A 24,306-nucleotide genomic window follows, 5' to 3' on the forward strand; every position below is an offset into this window, starting at 1 on the left:
TCACCGCCGGCCCCGCCGCCGCCGCGGTGTCGCCTAGCAACGCCTCCCCGCGCGTGCGCCCGCGCGGAGGTTCCGGTTCCGGGGCGCACGAGAAGATGGCGGCGGCCGGTGAGGAAGCGGAGACGGCGGATTGGTAACACCCCCCCTTCCCCGGTGCGCACACCCCGAGCCCAGCGGGGCCGGCGACGCCGTTGCCTGACTCCCGTCCCGGTCCCCACAGGGCGCTGCCGCCGGAGGTGGAGGTGCTGGAGTCCATCTACCTGGAGGAGCTGCGGGTGGCTCGGGGCCGCGGCAGGTACGGACCGCGGCCCAACCTCCCCAGGCTCGGCCCGGCCCCGCGCTGCCGCCCCTCACCTCGGCCTGCCCCGCAGGTGGGAGCCCTGGGAGATCAGCATCACCCTGCACCCCGCCACGGCCCAGGACCAGGACTCGCAGTACGTCCGCTTCACCCTGATGCTCTCCGTGCCCCCACAGGTAGGCCGCCGGCCCTGCACCCCTGCGCCGGACCTCTGCGCATCGCTCGTTGTGCTTTGTGTGTTTCTTTTTTTTTCCCTAGTATCCCAACAAAGCTCCGGAAATCTCGATCAGGAACCCGCGGGGACTGTCAGATGAGCAAATTCAAAAGTGAGTGCCAGGAGGGTGGGGAGAGGGTGATTGTTTCCTCCAAAATGCAGGAGGCAGAACTGGTGGAAAAGCTTTCTCTCAGATTCACGTGGCTCCGTGTCTGGTTAATGGGAGGACATAGGTGCCTAGATCACCTTGCTTTAAGTCTTCTGGGAGCCACTGGTGCTGAGTTAGGCACTAAGGGATCCACCCTATGGTTGTTCCCCAGTGGTCCCTCTAAACTGTAATCGAAATCCCTTGGGCCTTTGAAGGAGTTGTTCCAGCTTTCACAGTGGAGGGACTGAAGGAGGTCCTTGGGCAGCCCATTGTTGTCTTTGTGCTCCCGTCATTGGTGCAACAAGTGTGTGCAAGGGAGACCCTGGTATCTGCCAGCATCACAGGAATAACACGGATCCCCCAGACCTGCTTGGGGGCTGCCATCAGATAAGAGAAGCCTGAGATTCACCAAAACTGGAGGGTGCTGGGTGAGCTCGAGCCAAGGAGCCAAGTGAACCAGCTCTTGCAAATCCTCTGAGGACAAAGGTTTCTGTGCACTGGTTTGTGGGGAGCTCATGAGTATGTGTGTGCACATGTGCCTGTCTTGTGCTGCAGACAGAGCCTGAAGGCCACTGCTCTATTTCTTCCGCCTCTCACCATGGTGGGGTGACAGGTACATGGGGCAGTGAAAAGGTGTGACTAAATTTATGTTAAGTATTGCTCCTGCTTTGCTGTAGGATCTCCCAGACCCTCAGAAGTGTTGCTGAAGCCAGGCTTGGGACAGAGGTGCTCTATGAACTGATTGAGGTGAGCACTGGGGGAGACTGGGCTTGCCCAGCCACAGATGCTGGTCCCCGACTGCCTGAGGGGTGGGACAGCCCTGAGCCCGTGGGCAGCTGGTGAGTAAAATGTTTGCTTTAATGCTTCTGCAGAAGGGGAAGGAGATTCTCACTGACAACAACATTCCTCACGGCCAGTGCGTGATCTGCCTGTATGGATTCCAGGTAATGTGTCTCCTGGCCCTGCAAGCTGGCTGGGAAGTGAGGAAAAAAAATGGGGGGCCTGGGGCTCAAAGCATGGGGCATTGTTCTGGAACCGAGGTGTGCCTCAGCAGCCCCTTGCTCCCCTGGTCTGTACATGATCCTACTCAGCATGGAACTTCCTGAGGCAGTGTGTGCTACTCTCCCTGTCAGCCTGGAGATAACCACCTACAGAAGCAGGGCATAGGGGTAGCGAGTGATGCCAGGTCATCTCCAAGAGAGTGGGTAGGGTCCAGGGATAGTTGCTGGTTGTTCGAAACATTGTTCTGCAGCAAGCAGAACCCTAAAATCACTCCCCGGTGACACTGGTGCATTTCAGCTTCCCTGTGTTGGTCACACCCCACCTAGAGTTCAGCACACAGGTGGTCAGAAGGGACTGGAACACATCGTGCAGGTGCTGAGGTCTGCAGGGATGGGGGAGCTTGTCTTCTCTGAGTTGCAATGAGAAATGGTGCCTGCCTAGGAGAGAGAACAGATCGTGGGGGAAGATTGCTGTTTACACAGGAGAAACCAGTCATAAATACTTTGCAGCTTGATGTTAGCAGTGTTTGTTACACTCAGAACAGGGAGCAGTGTCTCAGCAAGAGCTGAGGACGCAGAGATGAAGCCCAGCAGAAGATGTTATGTGGTTCTGCCAGCAGTAGCATTAGTTCCCCACTGCCAGCACTGACACTGGAGTGAAAACGCACCTCATGTGGGTGCAATGAGAAATGGTGCCTGCCTAGGAGAGAGAACAGATCGTGGAGGAAGATTGCTGTTTACACAGGAGAAACCAGTCATAAATACTTTGCAGCTTGATGTTAGCAGTGTTTGTTACACTCAGAACAGGGAGCAGTGTCTCAGCAAGAGCTGAGGACGCAGAGATGAAGCCCAGCAGAAGATGTTATGTGGTTCTGCCAGCAGTAGCATTAGTTCCCCACTGCCAGCACTGACACTGGAGTGAAAACGCACCTCATGTGGGAAGGCTACACAACCCAGTGCTCAGAGACCCTTTAAAGCTGCCCCTTCTCCTCTGCAGGAGAGAGAAGCCTTCACAAAGACCCAGTGCTACCACTACTTTCACTCCCACTGCCTGGCCCGCTATGCCCAGCACATGGAGGAGGAGATCCTCATGCAGCAGGAGGAGAGAGAGCAGCACCTGGCGCCTTCCCCTAGACAGGTACTGGGCCCTGCACCCCTTCCCCTGACCCTCACGATATCTCTGTCACCTGCTCTGGGACATGGAGCGAGGGCTTGCCTGACCTGGCAGCACAGGCAGCATTGTGCCTACACTGAGAATCAGAGTGGGGATTAGACCAAGTGATCTCCAACAGCCCTTTCCAACCAAAACTACCCTGTGAGTTTCTAGCACTTCAGCAGCTGGGTTATTTGATCTCTGGGTCAGCACCTGTTGTGTGGGGGATAGGGGAGTTGGTTGCATTTTTTGACTTCTAGAACCACAGGAGTTAGAAAAGAGAGCTCTATCCCTAGTCCTTGAATTGCAGGGGTGTACAGCAGGATAAACATGATCACCTGCATTCTGGGGTGAGCAGTGTTGGAACAGTTGTCAGCCACAGAGCAAACAGTGCGGCTGAGTGTGAAACAAGTCAAAGGCTCCTTCCTGCAAAACCTTTTTAAAGCCTAGATGACACGCTCCACTTTGGAGTGGGGAAAAATAGATTCTAGGTGAAGGAGGACTGAAGCCATATGTGGTGACAGAGGTGGCTTGTACAGCAGTCAGCCGCTGGAGCACAAATCCCAGTGTCCCTCGTGGTAGAAACATTTTCTGTAGCAGTTGTTGAGACACAAGGCTGCCTTCATGCTTTTGGAATCCTCCTGGGTTTTCCTGCCCTGGCAGAAGAGTGAAGAAGGGCACCGTGTTCCATTTCCAAGCTGGGGTTATCCAGCAGCACAGGAGCTGGGTCACAGCCAAGGTTTGGTATTACCTCTTGCCTCCCCACAGGAAGTTGGTGTGCAGTGCCCTGTCTGCCGTGAGACCCTGGTTTATGATCTTTGCGCTCTGAAGGCAGCACCGGCCCCACAGCAACCCCTGGTAAGAGATGGGGATTCACCTGCCCCGCTGTGCCTGCTCACTGAATGACTTCAGTGGGGGCAGTATAATGGATGAACACAAACTGCATACTCTCGTGTCCTCCTGGGTAGCCCATCCAAAGGGTAGTTCATAAAAACTAGCAAGGTCTCTCCTGACTGTCTGATGTGTCCACAAAGGGCAGGTTTCATTGTGTAGCCCTGAGTTTTGAGCAGATGTGCTGGGGGAGAAATGATTCTGCCATGGGACGTGTCCATGTACCCACTGGGATATCCTCAGGGTCAGGCAAATGACCTGACTGTAGCTGCTCTGCATCCTGCCCCACAGCAGGACGTCTCAAGGTCACTGCAGGAACAGCAGGTCTGTGCTGCCATGCTGTACCTCTGTCTAGGGGTTTCACATGCATCTATGCGCCTGGTCATATGTGGCAGAAGGAGGCAGGTTGCCTGTAAGCTGTGCAACCAAAGGAGGGTTTGGGGAGTCACTCTCAGCACTGCCAGCTTCCTACCCACACTAAGTGTTGAGAGAGCCCTCACCCTGCCTTGCTTTCTGCTGCTCAGGAGCCATACAGGCCAGATGCCAAGACGCTGCAGCACCAAGAAGAACTGCGCTTAATTTTCAAGAGACAGCAAGAGAAAGGCGGCATCATTGACCCCGAGGCAGAGAGGAACCGTTACTTCATCAGCCTCCAGGCGGTATGGCACCAGGGACAGAGACCTGGCAAGGGGGGCCCTGGACTGCAGGACCAAGCATGGTCATCTGCTGTGAGGCTGCCCTGTCCTTTTCTTATCTGGTGGCTTCTTTCTTTCAGCCTCCAGCTGCTGTTGATCCACGCCAATCTGCCTCTGAGCCACTGGTGAGTGCAAGCACTGTGGATGTGCCCCAGCTGCCCAGCCAAGCCTCTGCTCCTGAGCCAGCTGGGGCACCAGGGGCCAGGGCAGACCCTGGGCAGCCCAAGAGGGCTGCCGTGCCCAGGGAGCAACAGAGCAGGAGGGAGAGGCACAGAGGGGAGAGGCCAGGCCCCAGGGGCCAGGGCAGGCAGTCAGGGAGCAGCTTGCAGGAACCGGCAGAGGAAGTCTGTCATCCGCTCCACAGCCCCAGGGGGCCAAGGGCCTTCAGCCAAAGACCAGAGCGGAGACCTGGTGGGAGGCACAGCCAGGAGTTTCCAAAGTCTTACAGCAGAAGCAGGGATGCTGCCCTGGCTGAAAGAAAGGAGTTGTGCCCTGAGGATCCCTCACCAGTAACAGAGGCAGTGGACTTGAAAGAGGAGCACCACGATGTGGAGAGATGGACCCTGGAGGAGGGGGCTGAGGCCCAGGGCAGGGAGAAGGAGAACGAGAACCTGGTGTTCAACCGCAGTGACCACAGAGTAGCTCCCAGCTGGCAGGGCCACCACAGGCCCTGGGATTGCGGGAGGTGGGAGAGGTCCAGGGTCCAGGACCGTGGTTCCCACCCCAGGTCACCAAGAGGGCGGGGGGTGCTCAGGCCCAGTGGGCATCGAGAAGCCCATCTCCTGGAGAAGGAGAGTGGCTCCTAGCAGGAGGGGTGGGGGGCTGGGCTGGGGAGGGCTGGTTTTGGGGAGAACAGTGGAGGCTCTGGTGGAGCAGTAGCAAGCTCAGGAAGCAGTAGCTTTGGGAAGGAGAAGCAGTTGGCATGTGGCACAGCTTGGGGCAGGCAGAGTCTTCAGGGTCTGTGTGGCATGAAGCATCCTGGCATGAGCGAGTGGCTGGTGCCAGCACTGGAGAAGCTGACTCCTGACAGGCTGTGTCAGCCTTGGTCTTAGAGGACCCAAGGTACAGAGGAAGCCTTGACCAGAGACATGCAGCCATCATCCCTGTTTGTGAGCTGCCAAGAAATGTGCACACCTACAGAGCAAATGGACTGAGCCCAGTGTCGTGCCACAGCAGAGCCAGAGTTGTGGCAGGACCTTTCACTGGAAGACAGTGTCCTAGCAGAGCTGTGGTGGTGCCAAGTGATAAGGCTGTGCCAGGACAGCAGCCTGGAGTTCAAGTTTGCTGTGTCCCGCATTACATCTCAGAGCACCTTCTCAACTGCTGTCCCTGTCCCTTGGAGACAACATCGCTTCTACCACAGCCCTGATCATTGTGTGGCTAATGGGCTCAGCCAGGCAAGTCCTTTGTACAACAGGACATTTCCCAGGCCCAGCCAGGACAGATAAATTAAGCCTGAGTCAACACATTGGCAAGTTGGGGCTGTCTGGTGGCTGAGCCTTCGGGCTGGCTCCTGCTCCCCCAGGAAGGCCAGATTTAGCTGGAGCTCCTGCCTTGTCCTTCAGCTGCTTTTGTGCAGGCAGAAGCTGATGGGGGAGACCTGGGAAGAGCACTCCGCTCTGCCACATCTGTCTGTGCAGATCTCCCTAATGCCAGACCATCTCCCAGACCTCTCGGCAGCCTGCAGTTGAAGACATGCCTCAGTACTTCAGAGACTCTTACCCGCCTTTCATCTTGAAGCTGATCTTGCTTCAAAGAAACAATTTGCTGTTTAAACTCACTTGGTGCAGTTCCTTCTGCTGCTGCTTCAGATTTAAACTTTGTCTCACTCCAAAGCCACGATGGGTGATCCCAAGCCTCTGAAGTGGGATACCACTATTAATCTGTTGGGTCTTCTCCAGAGTCTGCTCCATTTGTTTTCTCTGCCCTCTTGCTCCTGTTCTTTGCTGTTTGGAGCAAAGGTGTTGATCCCTGGTGTTGCTCCCTCATCTCCCTCCTCCGCACACCTGGGGCCAGGGCAGAGACCTTCCCCTGGCACCGCTGCGTGGCAGGAGGCCTCCCCACTCCCTGCTTTGCCCACCTTGGTGTAAGCTGTCTGGCTCTCCTGGGCAGTACCAATTCCTTTACACTTGTTTGTGCCTTGTGCCCCAGCCTCCCTTGGCCACACCTGGGTTGTTACTGTCTTCCTCCTCCTGCAGAGTGCAGAAATGGCTGTGCTGCGATGGACTTGCCAGAGCCTCAGGCAAGATCCCTGGGAAACCAAGTGCTGTGTGCCAGCTGGGAGGGTATTTGTGCTGCATCTGTCTGGTTGATTCTTTGCACATGAAGGTTGCACAAAAGGCTTCTCTTGAATGGGTCTTCCTCACCTGCTGCCCTGCTCTCCAAGCCTGGCCTTTTTCTGAAGGGTTGGTTTAACCCACTGCCCAAGAACCTTCCGTGCGTAAATTTCCAACAATGGCCTATTTTCCTATTTTTAACACTAATGCTCTAAAAGTGTATTTTTTTCTCTTGTTGGTCTGAACCTACACTACCTGTCCTGGGCTTGGGGATCTGAGAGCCAGACGTCGTGCCCTGCTGGGGATGAGGGCTGAGCACTCACTCCCTGGAGAGTGCCCTCATTTTTTTAGTGCTCATTCTGTCCTGGTTCCAGCTGGTTTCTGGGGGAACACCCTGGCTGCACTTCAGTGAAAACATGTAAACTCTATCTGACATTGGTGCTTGTTCTGCTGCCTCCTGCCTTCACCTGTGAAATGGCTGTGCTCCAAGAAAGGCATTTGGTCAAGTCTTGAAAGAAACACAGAGATCTCTGCCCCTTGCAGCAGATGACACTGAAGCTCCTTGGCTTCTTCCAGTGAGCCAGGCTTACTCTCATCAGGAAGAATGCTGTGCCAAGTGTTTGGAACATGGGAATTCAGCCATGGAAATCAGAGCAAGCAAGAAGCTGGGTAACTTCAGTCAAATGCCAGCTATGTTAAGAGGGGAGGGTTTTTTTCCTGGGAGTAAGGATTTCAGGATGCTCACACCTCTCTGACTCACTGCTGTCAGCCTGGGGCAGAGGACATTTTGCAACAGCACATGGAAAAGAATTTGGGCTAAACAAATCAAACCTCTGGGTCAAAAGGGAAGAACAGAGCCTGCACCCTGCCCTGGGGCTCCTCACTTGGTGTCCACCTATGTCACCCACCTACCTCACAGGGCTGTTGTGAGGCTTAACTGGCAAAAGCAACTCAGGCTGGGCAGAAGGCAGCGGCGTCTGTAGCATTAACACTATTAAAAGCAGAGTGAGAGATGTTGCTTGTGCTTGCTTATGGTGGCATTGGGCCCCTTTGGCTCTCCCTCACCACTCCCCCATCCTCCTGAACTGCTGTGAGCCACTTTTCAGTCACTCACTGGCCAGTGTGACCCCCAGTTTTGAGGGCAGAGGCTGGATCTGAGCAGTCAGCCTCTGCGGGATGGCTGAGCACAGAGTTTGAGATGCTAAAGTGGGATAGCTGAGCACAGGGTTTCAGATGCTAACAGCAGCACGCGGCTCTAGGAGCCTCCCTGAGTCACTACAGACCCCTGTGGCCACAGCATCAACCCTTCACTTGTGGAAACATTTGTGCAAGTCTGGGGTTCCATCAAGGAACTGCCTGTTTGCGCTGAAATTCAGCCCTTTTGTACCCCCACATGCTCTCAGTTTCCCCCCTGGCCCCGCAGGGCAGAGCCAAGAGGAGGGCTGAGCAGTGACCTAACAGTTTGGGTTTAGCCTGGAACCACTTTCTCCTAGCCCTGCCAAGGTGACACAGCCCCTGAAGCAAGGACATCAACATGGGGCTGGCTTTGGTGAAGCTGATTTTGGGACTCTGAAATGGGGACTGGGGAGGGGACAGGAGAGGCTCTGGCTGGCTTGTTCTGTGGGTCAGTTCACACCCTGGCCCTGGCTCCATGGCGATGGGAAGGAGGCACAGAACCTGCCTCCTTCTCGATTGCGTTTCAGGCACCTGTGGCACATCCAGGATTTCTGTTCCTGGGAGGAAGGAAGACAGGTGACAGGGAAAAGGCTACAAGACTGCAGGCAGCTGGCCAAATCCCTCCCTCAGCCATGCACAGCCTCTCCTGCTGGAAGGAGAGGAGAGTAGTCACCTCTAAGATGGATTTCTGCACCTCACACTGGGCTGGCATGGCTGCAGAAATTCGCGTTGAGGTTAACATCAAGCTCTTTAGAAGATATTCTGTAACCAGCCAAAGCCTCTCATCTGCCCCCACATGTAGGACTGCAGGAGGGACAGTCATGCCCACCCAGGAACGATGTCCACACAGATCCACGACTTGGCACTGCAGGGCAGGAGCTGTGGCAGCAGCCTGCAGCCTGAGGGACAACAAGCTCTCTCTTGGGAGCTGCTTTTTTCTGAAACACTCTGGATTTCCAGTGCTGGCTGTGTCAGTCCCTGGCCAGCAGGGCTGCGGACCAGCAGCTGGATAATGGGACAACTAACAGGCAAAGGGACAAGAGAGCCAAAAGCCATGTTGTGGTCCTCACAGAGGATATTCACAAACCAGTGAAGACTGTTCTCCTTTCAAAGACCAGCAGCTCTTTAGCAGTGCAACACCCCAATGTCCTGCCCCAGGGAAAGGCCCTTTGGGGGCACCCCCAGGCTGCCGTGCAGGGAAGGCAACTCCCACACAGGAGCTGTGGCAGCTTATGGCAATCTCAGCACAAGGCACGTGCTGCAGCAGCACGCAAGTCTGGGGAGCAGCAAGACCTGATCCCTTCTCCCTGCAGTAAGGCTGGCAGCTCTGACTCACCATGTGCTTTAATAAAAAAACAAGGCCTTGAAGGGGTAGAGGTGAAAAGAGACCTGGCTTGCATGGCTGGGCAGCTCCACAACATCCCTTGGATGGTCAAGTCCTTGTCCAGTCCTCTCAGCGTGGCAGGGGAAAGCCAGCCCCTGGTCACATCATGATGGAGCATACGTTTGCAATGGCTCCTTCAGGGTCTGTCTTGTAGAGCATGAAGTGGCCCTGCACCTGAGCAGCGCTGATCTGCTTGGAGACCTCCAGCGCCTGCTGCGCAAACTGCTGGGCCACGGCCAGGGGCTGCTCGGGGTAGAAGCGCTGGAACATGCAGGCAAGCTGCCAATGGGTGCAGTGGCCCACGTACTGCTTGAGATCCACACGGCCGGGCCGCACCAGTGCTGGGTCCAGCCTGTTGAGAGACATGGGTGCCTTGAACAGCTGATCAAAGTGTCTCTGCAGGGTGGATCCTGCAGAAAGCCCCCCACCACACTACCACAGACAGTGTCCTATCTACAAGATCCTCTGCACTGTGGGATGGTAAAGGTGGGGGAGAAGTTTGTCCCTGGGGAGCTGAAGGGAAAATCAACCCAAAAGAAATAAGAAAGCTCGGGAAGGGCTGGCTCCAGAGGAGGATCCTGTGCATCTCTGTCCCACAAGCAACCTCTGAACAACCCTTCAGGCCAGCTCAGTCTGCCAAGCCTGCCACAGGGCAGTGTCTGACCAGGTGCTGTGAGCCCAGCTGCATCCTGCCAACCCAATGGGCTGCGCCTGGGGCAAGCACTTCACTCACAGTGTGGCTGTAACCCCAAAATCCACAGATACCCTCGGGCAGGAAGCTGGTACCTTTCCTCAAGGGCACAACCATGGTCTGCACAGCAAGGAAGAATCTGAGGGTCCAGCAAAGGGGATCTTGATTAACGATCAAAGAATTTGCATCCCAAGGGAGGATTTGGGAAACATGAACCCTGAATTCTCACACAGGAGGGTGCAAACAGCCCTCCATATAGGTCATCAAAACGGAGCAAGGTTTTCCCATGCCACCCTCCCTGTTCTCTCCCAGAGGGCAGCTCTGACCTGTCCACGTAATTGGTGGTCATGAAGACAATCCTGGCCTCTGTGGAGGCCACACCGTCCAGTGCGTTGAGGAGGCCGCTGAAGGTCAGGCGTCCCATGCCTTGGTACACAGCTGGGTCTGGGGATAGAGGTGTCCGAGATCGTGTCCATCAGCCACTCACCCTGCGCAGTCTTGCGGGCCACCTCCCTATCGTCTCAGGCTTAAGCCAAGCTCCCTGCTCTCTCCTTGCCCCAAGTCTGACCCTCTGCCTCTCTCTGGTTGGCAGCACATTCACCTCCTCTGCCCACCCACACCTCTCGGAGCCCAAAAAGAGAATGAGGGGAGCCACCTCCTCCCTCATGCTGAAAATAGCTGGGCAGGAGAAATGTCTTTGCCTGAGGATAAAGGACCCGAATTGCCCTTGAGATGGCTTAGCCAAAACTGGGTGAGGTCCAGCTTGGGCCTGAAAACCACAGAGAGCTGCCCACTCCCAGTGTCTGCTGGTGCAGCAGATCAGCCTAAAGTCCAAACCTTTCCCCAGCACAGCCGGCAAACCCCCCTCCTGCTGCTGGCCTGGGAATGGGGGCACCGCTCACTCTCAGCAGCGAGGTCTCGGCTGACAAAGGCCGCGTCTACGTCCTCCAGCAGGATGATGCTTTGCTGCGGAGCCACGCTCAGAAGGTGATTGAGACGGTCATCGGAGAGGCTGTGGTCGCTGAGGCTCAGCAGGCAGATACTGTACTCCAGCTCCCCGGCCAGGGCTGTGCTGGGAAGGACACAAATCACAAGGGAGAATCACAGTGAGAAAGACCAGAGCAGAGCAAGCACTGGATCAGCCTGCTCAGCAGCAGAGGAGAGGGCAGCGGCATCCCCTCCTGGCAGATATCAGGTGTGGGGGGCAGATGGGAGCCCCTGCTCAGCTCGCTGTGCAAAGCAAGAGCACAGAGGGCTCGTTATCCTGACATGTGACAGTGCCAGCAACATGAATGCTGTCACCAGGCACCGTGCAGGGGGCACAGCCCACTCCTGCATTTCAAACCTAAACCCACCCACACCCTCACCAGAGACTGCTGCACCCCAGAGCAGGCAGCTGGCAAGAGAACTGTTGTTGCCAGCTGGTGATACTCACATGAAGCTGCTTTTCCCACAGCCGGGAGGCCCGTACAGCAGGTAACCTCTGCGGTAGGGGATTCCTAGGAAGACAGTGTGCCTTTAGGAACAGGCTGGGTGGCTCTGAGCTCTCCCAGAGCCATGGGGCTGTGCTGAGCACACACAGAGGATACACCAGGGGAAGGCAAGCAGCAGGGGAATATCCCTCTGCAGCTGTCTCCAGAGAGGACCATGGCATCCCACCCAACATCAGCATTCCAGGAGCAATGAACTCCACAGCTTATCATGGTTTTCATAATTGGACTAAAACGAGCGGAATTTGTCCTGTTGCAGACACAGATCTGACCACCAAACCCAGGCTGGCTCATTTGTGGGATGTGCCCAAGGCCATGCCCCACAGCCATGGCTGCAGGGGTGTAAGGAGCCGCACTGGGCACGGTATGGAGGACACAGCTGTGCCAGAGCCTTGCCTCTCTCGCTGTACCACTTGGCATTGTCGATGAATTCCTTCACATCCTGGACCAGCCTCTCCGACACACCTTCCTCCAGCACCACCGAGCTGAGAGGCCGCCGGCGGCGGGGGAAGCCGAACTGTCGCCACTCTGCTCCCATGGCCGTGTACATGATTGTCTTCCCCTCTTGCTGCTGCAGCGCCAGCTCCCGGGCTGCAGAGAGAGGCAGAAGGGACAGCTCACAGGGAGCAGGATCTCCCGTGAAGCCCCAGGTGTCCCCAGGGAGCAGGCCGTTCCCAGCAGGAGCCCACACAGCTCCCCTGCAAACCTTCCCGGAGGATATTGAAGAAGATCTCGCGGTTGGTGCCCAGCGCAGTGAAGGTGACAGACTCCCAGGGGGTCCCCGTGTGCATGTCAATCATCTGCCTCTCCCGGTTGCGCTCGATGTGAATCCACTTCCTGTGATACCTGGGGTGGGAAGACAAGGTTGGGGGATGGTGGCCCAGCCCAGGTCATGCATCAAGGAGAACACTCATCTCAGGTAAAGAAATCACTTCACACCAATGGATACAGACACCTCTCACTACTTTGAATCTCCTGCCCTAACCCAGACCCAAGGAAGAGGCAGGATCCTCTCTGCTGCCTCCACAGGCCCCCCAGGTTGGAGTCTCCTTGCCAAAACAAGGGTCAGACCCCAGACTGCTTTCCCCTGCTGTCCCTTACCAGATGAAATGGTTCCCAGGGCTGGGAACGAAGTCAAACTTGGTGCTGACACGCCCACTTTCATGCTGCAGGTAAGACGTCTCGACACTGAGGTGTTGAGTGTGCTTGGCGTGGTGGGAGATCCAGTTCAGCAGCCAGTGGTAGCTCTTATCACTGCCAGGCACCTCCAAGGTGATCATATAATGGCGCCTGAAAGCCACCAGCCCAAACTGGGCCCCTTTCCGGGCTAATGCCAAGGCCGTGCCCACTCCAACAAGGCCGAACCCAGCCCCAAAGTACGGGTTGTCTTTCAGTGCTAACACGAAGTCAGAAAAGGGCATTGTGGGGGGTTAAGTGGCTCTTTTCCACAGCATCGTCTTTGCGCTCCAGAAACAAACCTGTGTAGAAAGAGAAAGACTGAATGGCAGTGGGGGACACAATGGATCGCCTGCAGTTGCCTGGCCTTTATCGTGGCCTGTTCTCAAGGCAAAAGGCAGCCTGGCACATTTAGATCCCCCACATCCATGCTTATCATATTACCAGGGGTTCAGACAGCCACTGGAGCCTCCACCCCCTCTGCAGCCTCTGGGCAAGACAGGCAGGAGGGGGCCAGGGCTGAGGCTCTCAGGCAAGCACAGGAGCATCTGTTGCTTCTTCAGCTACGGCAACAAGCCCAGAGCTTTACACAATACTCTTCTTTAAACAGCTAGAAATCATAAGCATTGCGATTATTTAAGGTTTATTGTTTGAAAAAGCTGAAGCACATCCCCAGGCTGAGCCACGAGCCAGTTCTTTGCTGCTGTGAACAGGTGCAGGGCTGTGGTGGAAGCAGCACCTCCATGTGTGGATGAAGGACAGAGCCACACGTAGGGGCTGGAAGTTGCTCCAGCTCCCTCAGCAGGAGCCAGACACCGGGGGTGAGAGGACTTTCCGCAGCAGCCACACAGACACTCTGCTCCCTGCGGCATGATCCCGCTGCCCCCAGGACAGGGTCTGACCCCGCGGCCAGGCTTCTGCACAGACCGGGACGGCCCCGGGCCCCCGGCCTTCCCCGCCGCCGCCGAGCCCCGGCCCCGCAGCAGGAGCCCGGCCCCGCAGCAGGAGCCCACCCTCCCTGCAGGAGACTCGGCCCCACACTCGCCTTCCCCGCAGCACGGACCCGGACCCAGTCCTGCTCCCCTCGCCCCTCCGACGGCCCCCCCTCCGGCAGGAGCTCCCCCGGTCCGTACCGGCGCCGCCGCCGCCGCCAACCTCCGCGCACGGCCGCTCTGACCCGCGCCGCACCGCCCTCTATGGCATGACCCTCACTTCCGCTCCGCGCCGCTTCCGGCCCGCTGCCGGCTCGCACCATAGAGCGGTGCCGGGGCGGGCGGCGGGGCCGGGCAGAGCGGAGCGGTCGCGCGAGCCGCACAAAGGGTGACGCTCCCTCCCGCCCGGTGCGCAACACCGAGATGTGCCGGGGGTACCGGGGCCCAACTTGAATCCTGGCCTGGGCGACGGGGACAGGCCGGGGCTGCAGTGCGAGGGGGCCGGGACGGCTCCGGCCGTGCGGGGACTCATGGTAGGCACCTTCTCGCTGGGGACCGGGACCGGGACCGGGACCGGGTCTGGAGGCTGAGCCTGGGTACCCTTGGGCGCGGGTGTGGGTCCGCCCGGGCCCGGGGAGCAGGCCCTGGCTGTCAGGCTCAGGGAGAGGCCCCTGGGCATCTTTGGGGGTGATACCGGGTCCCTGTGTCCCCATCTCCCCCGTGACAGGGGGTTTTGCCAGCGCCCACTTGTTGCACGGCAGCCAGTGCTGAGATACACGGGTTCACACCCTGCCTGGGGACCGGCATCGCGGGCTGCCCCCCGAAACCCTGTGCGAACCCTGGACCTCTGGGTTCTCCCTTATTTCAAGCACTTTCTCCTGTTTCAGAGTGAGAAGCCCTCCTGCCTAGCACCGAGCCCGTACCCGGTGGCAGTGGGTGCAGAAGTGGCTGTGGCTGAGGGTGCCAGCAGGGAGATGGAGGCTCTTTGCTCGGAGCTGCTCCTGCCCATGCCAGCAGAGGCAGGAGCCGTGGGAAGCCCTGGCGTGGCCAGCACCAGCCTGGCTGGGACACCCCCACTGACCACCAGCCCGGACCTGCTGCTGGCAGAGGCATCAGTGCCTGGGGAAGGAGCTTCCACGGAAGGAAGCAACGTGGAAATATTCATCGAGGCTGTGGCTGGCAACGTGACACTGAGCAACACCGCCAATGCCACAGGTATGGGGTGCAGGGAGGGTAGTGCGAGACCCTTGGCACCCAGCAGAGGGAGAGATGGCCAGCCCCAGTACCCTGGGAATGCCACGGTGCCCTCGTGTCTCTGAACCTGTGTGTGTCGTGAGCCTGGTGGCACCATTCAGTGCAGACCTGGCACAGGCTGGGTGTGCAGATGGGGAGGGGTGGCTGTGAGAGCCTCAGGCTGGGTGAGCGGGTTGCTCCAGGTTGTCAGTGGAGACCAGTCAGAAATCACCACCTCGGGTTTCTTCCCTCTGAGTGCTTTTCACTTGAGTCCAGTGTGGGCACATCCTGCTGGGGACGGTGCCGAACTGGCCTTGGGTCGCTGGGTGCCTTGAAAGCGCTAAGGGGCAGACCTGGTCCCCACAGTCACCTGGGTGATGGTATTCCCTCTTGGATGGGACCCTGCATCCTGGGGTACTCTGGGCAGGGGGAGGGCTATGGTTCTCCAAACTGTAATCATGGCAACCTCCTTGTCTGGAGCTGGAACTGAACCACCAGTCCCAAGCTCTGAGCCTGACAAAAGCTATTTCTAGTTCTCACCCCTCGGTCTTGCAGAGGTGCTGGTCAAGGTCATGGAGCTGTATTTCTGCGAGAGGTGCGGCCAGAGCTTCCCAGAGGCCTCCTTGCTGTCTCAGCACCAGTGCCTGCTGCTGCCCCCCCCAGGGCACATGGAGCTCCCTGGGGCACTGTCGGCTTCTGCCAGCAACGGCCAGAGTGAGCTGGGGGGCTCAAAGCCGCCTAGAGCAGGTGCACAGGAGGCCTCTGCTGCCGAGTGCCTGCTGTGCCCCATCTGCCAGGAGACGTTCACGCAGCCCAGCGAACTCAAAGAGCACTTCAGGTCCCACCGCATCACACCAGGAGCCTTGCCCTGCCCTGCAAAGGGCTGCTGCTTCGCCACAGAGGACCGCAAGCAATTGCGCAGCCACCTGCGCCGCCTGCACGGGGCTTCCCCTGTGTCTTGTGCCTACCGTGCCTGCCCCCTGCTCTTCCCCAGCCGCCCGGCCATGGAGCAGCACCACCGCACACATTTCCCATTCCACTGCAGCCGCTGTGACTTTGTCACAGCCAACGCCAAGCTCTTCTGGCAGCACAGAAAGGGTCACGCTGTGGAGCCCCTGGCTGAGAATCCCATGACAAGCAGTCCCCCTGGCTCAGCCCCCCGCAGCCTCGAGCAGCCCTGCGTCCTGCTGTCAGGTACAGCTTGGGGGGTGATTGGGGCCCATGGTTGCTGCTGAAGCTGGCCACGTTTGTGCATCCCAGTTACAACTGGGAGGAGTGAGGGGTGAGGCTGTGCTTCTGGAGGGATCTCTGCAGCTTTTCTTCCTCTCTGTGGCACGATTTGTGAGCCACATCTCGGGCAGGAGGTTTTTTTGCACGTGTGTGGGCAATTGGGCCAGTTCCCTCTCACCTGGAGCATGATGATCTCTGTCTTTCCCCACTAAAGGAGGAGAAGGACAGGAGGAGGCAGGGAACTGCCACCCTGGCTGGGAAGCCACCGCAGCAGAAGACAGGCTGGCAAAGCCTGCAGGCACTGGGGAGGGCTTCTTGGAGGGACAGAAAGTGTCAGCTGGAGAAGGGGACTTGGACAGCGGAGGGGACGAGTCGCCAGAGGAGGATGGTGAGAGCCCCTGTGAAGGCGAGGCCAAAGAGGACAGGAAGGCAACTCCCAAGAAAGCCAGGGTGCCACAGACACAGCACTTCAGAGGTAGGATATGGGGCACCGTGGGGCTGTACTGGGAGCTGCTTTGCCTTTGATTCACAAGCAAGCAGCTCAGCCTTGACACTGGCAACGGAATGTGGGCCGGGCTGGTGGAACATGGGAGTGCTGTGCCAGCCAGCAGCCTCTTGTCTCCTGCATGTGCCAGTGCACTGCTCCCCCTCCCCTGCCCTCTGCCCAAGGAAACGCATCCTTTTTCTCCTGTTTTCTGTCCTCAGCTGCTGTCAAGCTCAGGCAAAAGCAGGCAAAAGTCTGACAGGCTTCAGGGAGTGGGGCCCAGGGGCAGGCTTGACTTAGGCTGCACTGGATCATCTTTGCTAGTGTTAAGCTGGAAGGAGCCCACCTGAACCATGCTGTTGTCTTGGGGTGGGAACAGTCCCTCCAAGTAAGTGGCTGATAAGCCTTCACTGTGGCACAGATGGATTGGAGAGGATCATCTGCCTGTGGAGTTCTTCTCTGTCTCTCCCCTGCTGATGGCTTCTCCTCCTTTGTTCTCACAGGGGATGTTGTGGAGGGCTCTGAGTACCTCTACAAAACCCACATGTGCCCTGAGTGCAAGCGGTGCTTCAAGAAGCGGACACATCTGGTGGAACACCTCCACCTGCACTTCCCCGACCCCAGCCTGCAGTGCCCCAACTGCCACAAGTACTTCACCAGCAAAAGTAAGCTGAAAATCCACATGATGCGGGAGACAGGTGAGAAGGCCCACCACTGCCCGCTCTGCCACTACAGCTCAGTGGAAAAGAATGCCCTCAACCGCCACATGGCCAGCATGCATGAGGACATCTCCAACTTCTACTCTGATGTCTATTCCTGCCCTGTCTGCGAGGAGAAGTTTCGACTTAGCCAGGCCCTCAAAGAGCACTTGAAGACTCACAAAGCCGAGCCTAAGAGGCTGAGCTGCTTCCAGGGGGGCTGCGACTACTGTGCAGAGGACCGGAAGGAGTTTGTCCGTCACCTCAAGGACGCTCATGGCATCAAGGCAGTGGAGTGCAAGTACCACGCATGCTCGCTGCTCTTCGGCACAGCCGAGGCCATGGAGGCTCACCGAAAAACCCACTACGCCTTCCACTGCCAGCAGTGTGACTTCATCTGCTCCAACAAGCATGTTTTCCGCAAGCACAAGAAGCAGGGGCACCCGGGCAGCGAGCAGCTCCAGTGCAGTTTCTGCCCCTACGCCACCTTCAACCCTGTGGAGTTTCATGACCACGTGGGCAAGATGCACGCCAACGAGAAGATCCACAAGTGCAGCGAGTGTGCCTTTGCCACCGCACACAAGAGGGTGCTCATCCGGCACATGATGCTGCACACCGGTGCGTGTCAGCTGGCATGGGGGGTCCTGTCCCGGTTTTGGGTGGGCAGGGAGGGCTGGGTCAAGGTTCCTGGGTCCTGTCACCAGCTCTGCCAGCCTGACGTTGCTTGGCTGAAGTTGTGGCCTGCCCAAGTCCCTGCTGTTACCCACAGCCCCTGCTGAGCTGGTTTCCCTGTGGGGGAGGCAGCCCATGCTGCCCGCTCTGGCTGTCACACTGAGGACATTCCTGTGTTGCCTGCAGGAGAGAAGCCTCACAAGTGTGAGCTCTGCGACTTCACGTGCCGGGACGTGAGCTACCTGTCCAAGCACATGCTGACCCACTCCAATGACAAGAACTTCATGTGCACAGAGTGCGGGTACATCACCAAGTGGAAGCACTACCTGAACGTCCACATGCGCAAGCACACTGGAGATCTCCGGTATGACCCTGGGCTCCCCAAATCCTGCCCCAGGAGTCTGCTGCTCGGGGCTGCAGCGTGTGCCAGATTCTCTCATGCCTGGGGCGTGGCTACAACCTATATTGTCTGGTGTGTAAAAAATGCAGCCCTTGAGCTTGCAGGTTGTTGCCGGCACGGTGCTGCAGGGGCAAAGTTATCTTTGGTGTGCCTGCATTGTAAAGGAGGTGTGTTACCACGTCAGTGCAGATCTGAGCTCAGGCTCATGGGCTCTGCTGCTCTTAATGGGCCAAGGTTAGCTTGGGCACCTGCAGGACTCTGCCAAAACACATTTTTACCTGAGTATTATCACCTCCTTTGGGTCTAGTCTGCTTCCAGTGATGCTGGAGTTGCTGCTGGTGTGGTGTGTGTGTGTGGGGATGACATGGTCACTGTATGGGACACCCGAGGAAGCCACCTATGGTCCCCAGGCTGGCGGTGTAAAGCACCACCAGTGCCAAGGGCTGAAGCAGGGGGGAACTGCCTGTGGTAAGACCTGCCAGGATGGCAAAGGTCAGATCTGGTAAATGAAGCAGTAGCCCTTCCCCATGTGTCCGGGGTGGGGAAGCAGAGCTCAGCCTGCCTGGCAGGGCTCAGCCTGTCACAGTTCCTGGCGCTGCCTGACCGATCCTTCTTTCTCCGCAGGTACCAATGCAACCAGTGCTCGTACCGGTGTCACCGTGCTGACCAGCTGAGCAGCCACAAGCTGCGGCACCAGGGCAAAAGTCTGATCTGCGAGGTGTGCGGCTTTGCCTGCAAGCGCAAGTACGAGCTGCAGAAGCATATGCAGGCCAAGCACTCACAGAACTACCAAGTGCCCATCTTCCAGTGCCAGTACTGCACCTATCAGACTAAGTACAAGCAGGCGCTGCTGAATCACGAGAACTGCAAGCATACCAAGCAGAAGGAATTTCGCTGCGCCCTCTGCTCCTACTGCACCTTCAGCAACACCAGCCTCTTCTTCCACAAGCGCAAGATTCACGGCTACGTCCCTGGTGACAAGGACTGGCTGGAAAACTATGCCAGCAAGGAGCTGGAGGTCAGCTCATCTGAGACGCTCTTTGGCTGTGAGCTCAGTGCAGTCCCACGTGTGGGTGCCAACTCCCCTCCCACCAACAAAGAGCAGTGGGCAAAGGCAAAGCCGTCCCAGCTGGAGTCCCAGGGGGAAGAGGGCTACCAACAAGCATTCCTGGTGCCTTTCCTCGGGCAGAGTGCTGCTCCTCTGGAGAGTGGCGGTAAGGTGGAGAGAGGTGTGGGCAAAGGGGAGCAGAATGGTCCCACCACTGGTGATGCTGTGGGAGATGACTGCGTGCAAGGAGGTGCTGCCACAGGCTCGACTGAGCTTGCTGCTTCTGGAGACATGGTGGAGAGCTGCGCATTGGACTTGGAGGCACTGAACGCCTCGTCTGACCCCCTCCTGGAGCATTTGACTGGAGAATCCTGTGTGACACAGCCAGAGAGTGTGGAAAGACTGTCCTGCAAGGAGCCTCCCGCAGCATATGAGATGCTGGGCTCCCGGGAAGACCTTGGGTTGGAGGACAATGACAATACGCTCGAAGGCATCCCGAACTTTGAGGAAGAAGAAGCAGATGTACAGGAGGATGAGGCGGTGAGGCTGGTCAACAGGGCATCAGCAGGAGACAGCCATGGAAAAGACTTGCAAAGTCAGGCCACAGGTCAGGTCGAGGAGTCATGCTCAGGCCACCATAAGCTGGTGGCAGAGACAGAGATGAGAGAGACCAACCAAGCTGAGCTGCCGGAGGCTTGGCTCAGTGTGCTGAAGGTGGCCGAACAGAACCACTCGCCTCTCCCTGAGGACGCAGCCGCCTCTGATGACAATGCCAGAGGCAGCTCGGAGTTGGTGCTGAAGGCGCTGCGGAAGCAGGACAAGGAGCAGGCAGAGACGCTGGTGCTGGAGGGCAGGGTGCAGATGCTGGTGGTGCAGTCAGAGAGCCAGATTTTTAAGTGTGAGAAGTGCTCATACATCACACGGAAGGAGAAGTCCATGACCCTGCACTCCAAAGCCAGCTGCCAGAGCCGCCGGGCCCCGCTCCTGTGCCATGAGTGTGGTGCCAGCTTTAAGCAGCAAAGGGGGCTCAACACCCATCTCCTCAAGAAGTGCCCGGTCCTCCTGAAGAAGAACAAGATCCTCAAACCAGCTGGTCTGGAGCTGCCTAAGTTGTGCCAACATGCTGACCAGCCCAGTGATAATGGTGCAGAAACAGCAGAGAGTGATAGGGGAGGTTCAGAGGTGTCTGGGGATGCTGAGAGCCCCTGGGAGGCTGAACTGATGCCTGATAAAATGCAGGCAGTAGGCAGTTCCTTGGCTGGGGAAGAGACCTTGGGCTGCCCTGCCCCTGAAAAATTGCTGCTGGGTGACAGCACAGAGGTGGCAGAAGAGCCTCTCCAGCAAGGAGATGGGGCTGAGCCAGGTGGTGCTGCTTGTCCTCCTTCCCAGCCTGGGAAACCCTCAGAGAAATACCGGCTGGAGGGAGGGAAGTTGCGCTGCAACGCCTGCTCCTTCGTGTGCTCCCGTGTCTCCACCATCACCTCCCATGTGGAGGATGGTTGCCGGAGCCTGGAGCAGTTCTGGTGCTCCCTGTGCCCCGAGGCCTTCCGCTCCCAGCGCGCACTCAAGAGCCACCATGCCGAGAAGCACATTGTGTATCCCACAGAGAATGGACCCCAAAGCACTGAGCTCCCCAAAGGGGACAGGGCCAGTGCTGAGACAGGCCAGCCCAGTGAGCCTCTGCTGAGTGCAGCCCCCCCAAAATCCGCACTGCCCAAGAGAAGGCGTTTCTCCTGCCCCACCTGCCCCTTCACCTGCCACCAGGAACGGGCCATGAAGACACACAAGAAGAGGGGCTGCGTGTCATTGGGCGAGTTTCGCTGCACCTCCTGCTCCTTCACCTCCAAGGTGGCCAAAGCCCTGCGGCTGCACCGCCGGCTGCACCGCAAGCACTACAGCAAGCGGCCGCAGCTGCAGTGCTGCCAGTGCGAGTTCACCTGCAAGCAGGCCCGCTGCCTGCGGCAGCACGTCCGCATTAAGCACGAGGGGATAAAGCCCCACAAGTGCCGCTATTGTGAGTTCAGCACCACACGGCGCTACCGGCTGGAGGCCCATCAGTCCCTGCACACTGGCATTGGACGCGTCGCCTGCGGCATCTGCAGCCAGACCTTCGGCACCAACTCCAAGCTGCGCATCCACCGCCTGCGGGTGCACGAGAAGACACCCACCCACTTCTGCCCGCTCTGCGACTACAGCAGCTACCTGCAGAATGACATCACCCGCCACGTCAACAGCTGCCACCGCGGCGAGCTCAATTTCGGCTGCTCGTGCTGCGAGGCTCGCTTCAGCTCCGAAACGGCCCTCAAGCAGCACGTCCTGCGGCGGCACGAGGAGAAGGTGTCCTACAGCTGCCTGCACTGCGGCTTCATGTGCCACAGCGAGGCCACACTCAAGTGCCACTTGCAGAAGCAGCACCCACACCTGGAGTGCAGCACCTGCAAGGAGACCTTCCCCACCCGGGAGGCACTGGAGGAGCACAAGACGCAGCATTTCAGCCACCGCTGTGAGCTGTGCAGCTTTGCAGCCAAGGAGCGGCAGCAGCTGGTGCGACATTATGTGGAGAGCCACGAGCCGGCCGCCCCCCAGGACAAACCCCTGCGGTGCCCCTTCTGTGACTTCACCTGTTGCCACCAGCTCGTCTTTGACCAACACATGAAAGGCCACGGGGGCACCCGCGTGTACAAGTGCTCGGACTGCGCGTACACCACCAAGAACAGGCAGAAGATCACGTGGCACATCCGCATCCACACTGGTGAGAAGCCCTACAAGTGCCACCTCTGTAAATATGCCTGCGCCGACCCCTCACGTCTCAAGGTAAGAGCCCTGCTTGGGGGTGGGAGATGTGTCCTACTGCATCTACATGGGCTGGGGGGAATCCAGACACAGGGATTTGGGCAAGAAGAAACTCCCAAGGGGAGGTTTTGTTATCTGTCCTGGGGCTTGTACAGGAATGGGAGGCAAGTGAATAAAATTCATGTAGGTATGATATGTTTCTTCCCTGCTGTTGCAGATCAAGGGGAAGAGGGATTTGTAACAAAGCAAGAAGAGCAAGTGGCTGAGTTCACTCCCCTTCCCGCTGACTTCTTTAGTGTCCTCTGGGTGCAGTCATACCATTCAAAGCCACGTTTGGCTGCCTGCTGGCTTGCAGCATGCCCTGTGACACCAGTTAGACACAGTGAAGGGAAAGCTCAGCTTCCCTGCTAGCAAAGCCAGACCCTGCCCTCATTTCTGTAGGTGATTAGCATCTTCATGCACAGTAAAGGGCATTTTCTAGAACAGGAGGGCCAGTTGTCAGGTAATGGAGGGGAAAATGGTCTGGTTTTGCTAAAAGAAATATTGACTTTTTTAATGGCTAGGCTGAGCTGGAGCCCTCTAGGGCTGCCTGAGCAAGGCATTGAAATGTGCTCAGCTAAGGGCTAGCTCTGTTGGGCTGGGTGTTAACCCAGGCTTTGCCCTAAATACCAAACTGGGGAGAAAAGCCTGGTCCATGCACAGGCTGGTACAGAGCAAGCTCAGCAGTACAGGGGTCTGATCCTGACCCCACTGCAGGTCCCCCTGCTCATAGTCTGCCAGCTAAGCAGACAGCCCTCCCTGCCCCATGCAGTTTGGGATGTCAGAGCTGTCTTTGAGCCCCTCACTGGTATCCCAGAGCCCTGCACGTTCCCAGGGCAGGGGACATGGCCTCATCCTGACCCTCCCCTCTTGCCCTCTGTCCAGTACCACATGCGGATCCACAAGGAGGAGCGAAAATACCTCTGCCCTGACTGTGGCTACAAGTGCAAGTGGGTGAACCAGCTCAAGTACCACATGACGAAGCACACAGGTGAGTGCTGCTCACTGGGGATGGGACCGGGATGGGCACTGGGGCTGCACAGACTGCAGCTTTGGGCTTCTTCGGGCTTCTTTTGCCACCAGTGGCCCGGCTGCAGGTGAGGGAGGAAAATTGGAAATTTAGAGTGCCTGCTGGCAGGCTGCACTTTCCCAATGCTGAGGATAGTGTGTAAGGGGGGGTCCCTGGAGACTGACGCCATTATGGGGAAGGCAAGACCCACAGGAGAGAGGCCACTATACCCTCATCCCAACCCCTTCCCCATCACTGCAGGCCTGAAGCCATACCGCTGCGACGAGTGTGAGTACCGCACCAACCGGGCAGATGCCCTGCGAGTGCACAAGGAGACACGGCACCGGGATGCCCGCTCCTTCATCTGCGAGCAGTGTGGCAAGGCCTTCAAGACTCGCTTCCTCCTCAAGACCCACCTGAAGAAGCACAGCGAGGAGAAGCCTTACGTCTGCAACGCCTGCGGGCGGGCTTTCCGCTGGGCAGCCGGCCTGCGTCACCACTACCTGACCCACACCAACGAGCACCCCTTCTTCTGCCGCTACTGCCCCTACAAGGCCAAGCAGAAGTTCCAGGTCATCAAACACATCCAGCGGCATCACCCTGAGCACGGGGCTGGTGACCCCAGCCAAGGGGTGGGCAAGGACCCCAGCACACCCACTGTCCACCTCCACGCCTTGCAGAGGGAGAGCGGGGCCAGCGGGGCCCCCGGGACGGAGCAGGAAGGCCCTGCAGAGAAGGACAGCGCTTCACAGTGAGGCCAAATACTGACTTCAGGGCCTGCTACAGAGATGTATGTGTGTGTACAGGCATATATGTATATAAGATGTAAAATACGTGGTTGTATAAAAGGAATCTCCTTTTAATCCTTTTTCTTTGGGCTGTTTGGAGCTCGGTGTGAGCCAGGGGGCAGGTGCCTGCAGGCTGAGAAGCCCAGCTCTCCATCTGTCCCCAGCACCACTGCACCCAGACCCGAACCTACCTGTCACCAAACAATTTATTAAGTTGCTTACAGAGAAAGGGTACAGGAGGGGTCAGCAACAGGCATAGGCCAGGAGCAGCCGCAGGGGCTGTGATGCAGCTTTGCCGGGGTGGAGCAGTGAGGACTGACTCCTGTCCCACCTCTGCTCAGCCCTGGGGTTTGCTCAGCTCCAGCCATGCTCCCTGGGCCCGGGGGG

General features: G+C 57.9%; 3 protein-coding genes across 6 annotated transcripts; 2 read left to right on the forward strand and 1 right to left on the reverse strand.

Annotated features, from left to right (window-relative positions):
• Positions 1 to 86: 86 nt before the first annotated feature.
• RNF25 (ring finger protein 25) lies at positions 87 to 5,208 on the forward strand. 3 transcript variants are annotated; one of them, XM_080347249.1, is made up of 10 exons: positions 88 to 133; positions 221 to 295; positions 372 to 474; positions 557 to 624; positions 1,338 to 1,407; positions 1,533 to 1,604; positions 2,659 to 2,799; positions 3,583 to 3,672; positions 4,230 to 4,364; positions 4,481 to 5,208. In XM_080347249.1, the coding sequence occupies exons 1-10, from the start codon at positions 96 to 98 to the stop codon at positions 5,204 to 5,206; spliced, it is 1,518 nt and encodes a 505-aa protein (XP_080203375.1). In that variant the 5' UTR covers positions 88 to 95; the 3' UTR covers positions 5,207 to 5,208. The 3 variants fall into 3 exon arrangements, with proteins under 3 accessions (XP_080203374.1, XP_080203376.1, XP_080203375.1); XM_080347248.1 differs by having other exon boundaries at positions 87 to 133; positions 221 to 434; XM_080347250.1 differs by lacking the exon at positions 2,659 to 2,799 and having other exon boundaries at positions 87 to 133; positions 221 to 434.
• A 3,970-nt stretch (positions 5,209 to 9,178) lies between these two features.
• Positions 9,179 to 13,801, reverse strand: BCS1L (BCS1 homolog, ubiquinol-cytochrome c reductase complex chaperone). 2 transcript variants are annotated; one of them, XM_080346354.1, is made up of 8 exons: positions 13,727 to 13,801; positions 12,519 to 12,895; positions 12,124 to 12,263; positions 11,814 to 12,008; positions 11,363 to 11,426; positions 10,830 to 10,999; positions 10,254 to 10,371; positions 9,179 to 9,588 (listed from the first exon to the last, which is right to left on the reverse strand). In XM_080346354.1, the coding sequence occupies exons 2-8, from the start codon at positions 12,836 to 12,838 to the stop codon at positions 9,336 to 9,338; spliced, it is 1,260 nt and encodes a 419-aa protein (XP_080202480.1). In that variant the 5' UTR covers positions 12,839 to 12,895; positions 13,727 to 13,801; the 3' UTR covers positions 9,179 to 9,335. The 2 variants fall into 2 exon arrangements, with proteins under 2 accessions (XP_080202480.1, XP_080202481.1); XM_080346355.1 differs by lacking the exon at positions 11,814 to 12,008.
• Positions 13,802 to 15,476: 1,675 nt separating this feature from the next.
• On the forward strand, positions 15,477 to 23,930 carry ZNF142 (zinc finger protein 142). Its single transcript, XM_080347103.1, has 7 exons — positions 15,477 to 15,952; positions 16,203 to 16,463; positions 16,976 to 17,788; positions 18,029 to 18,206; positions 18,867 to 22,104; positions 23,008 to 23,113; positions 23,393 to 23,930. The coding sequence occupies exons 1-7, from the start codon at positions 15,763 to 15,765 to the stop codon at positions 23,884 to 23,886; spliced, it is 5,280 nt and encodes a 1,759-aa protein (XP_080203229.1). The 5' UTR covers positions 15,477 to 15,762; the 3' UTR covers positions 23,887 to 23,930.
• The last annotated feature ends 376 nt before the right edge of the window (positions 23,931 to 24,306 follow it).

The sequence above is a fragment of the Nesoenas mayeri genome, assembly GCF_963082525.1.
Source record: "Nesoenas mayeri genome assembly, chromosome: 6".
Classification (NCBI taxonomy): domain Eukaryota; kingdom Metazoa; phylum Chordata; class Aves; order Columbiformes; family Columbidae; genus Nesoenas; species Nesoenas mayeri.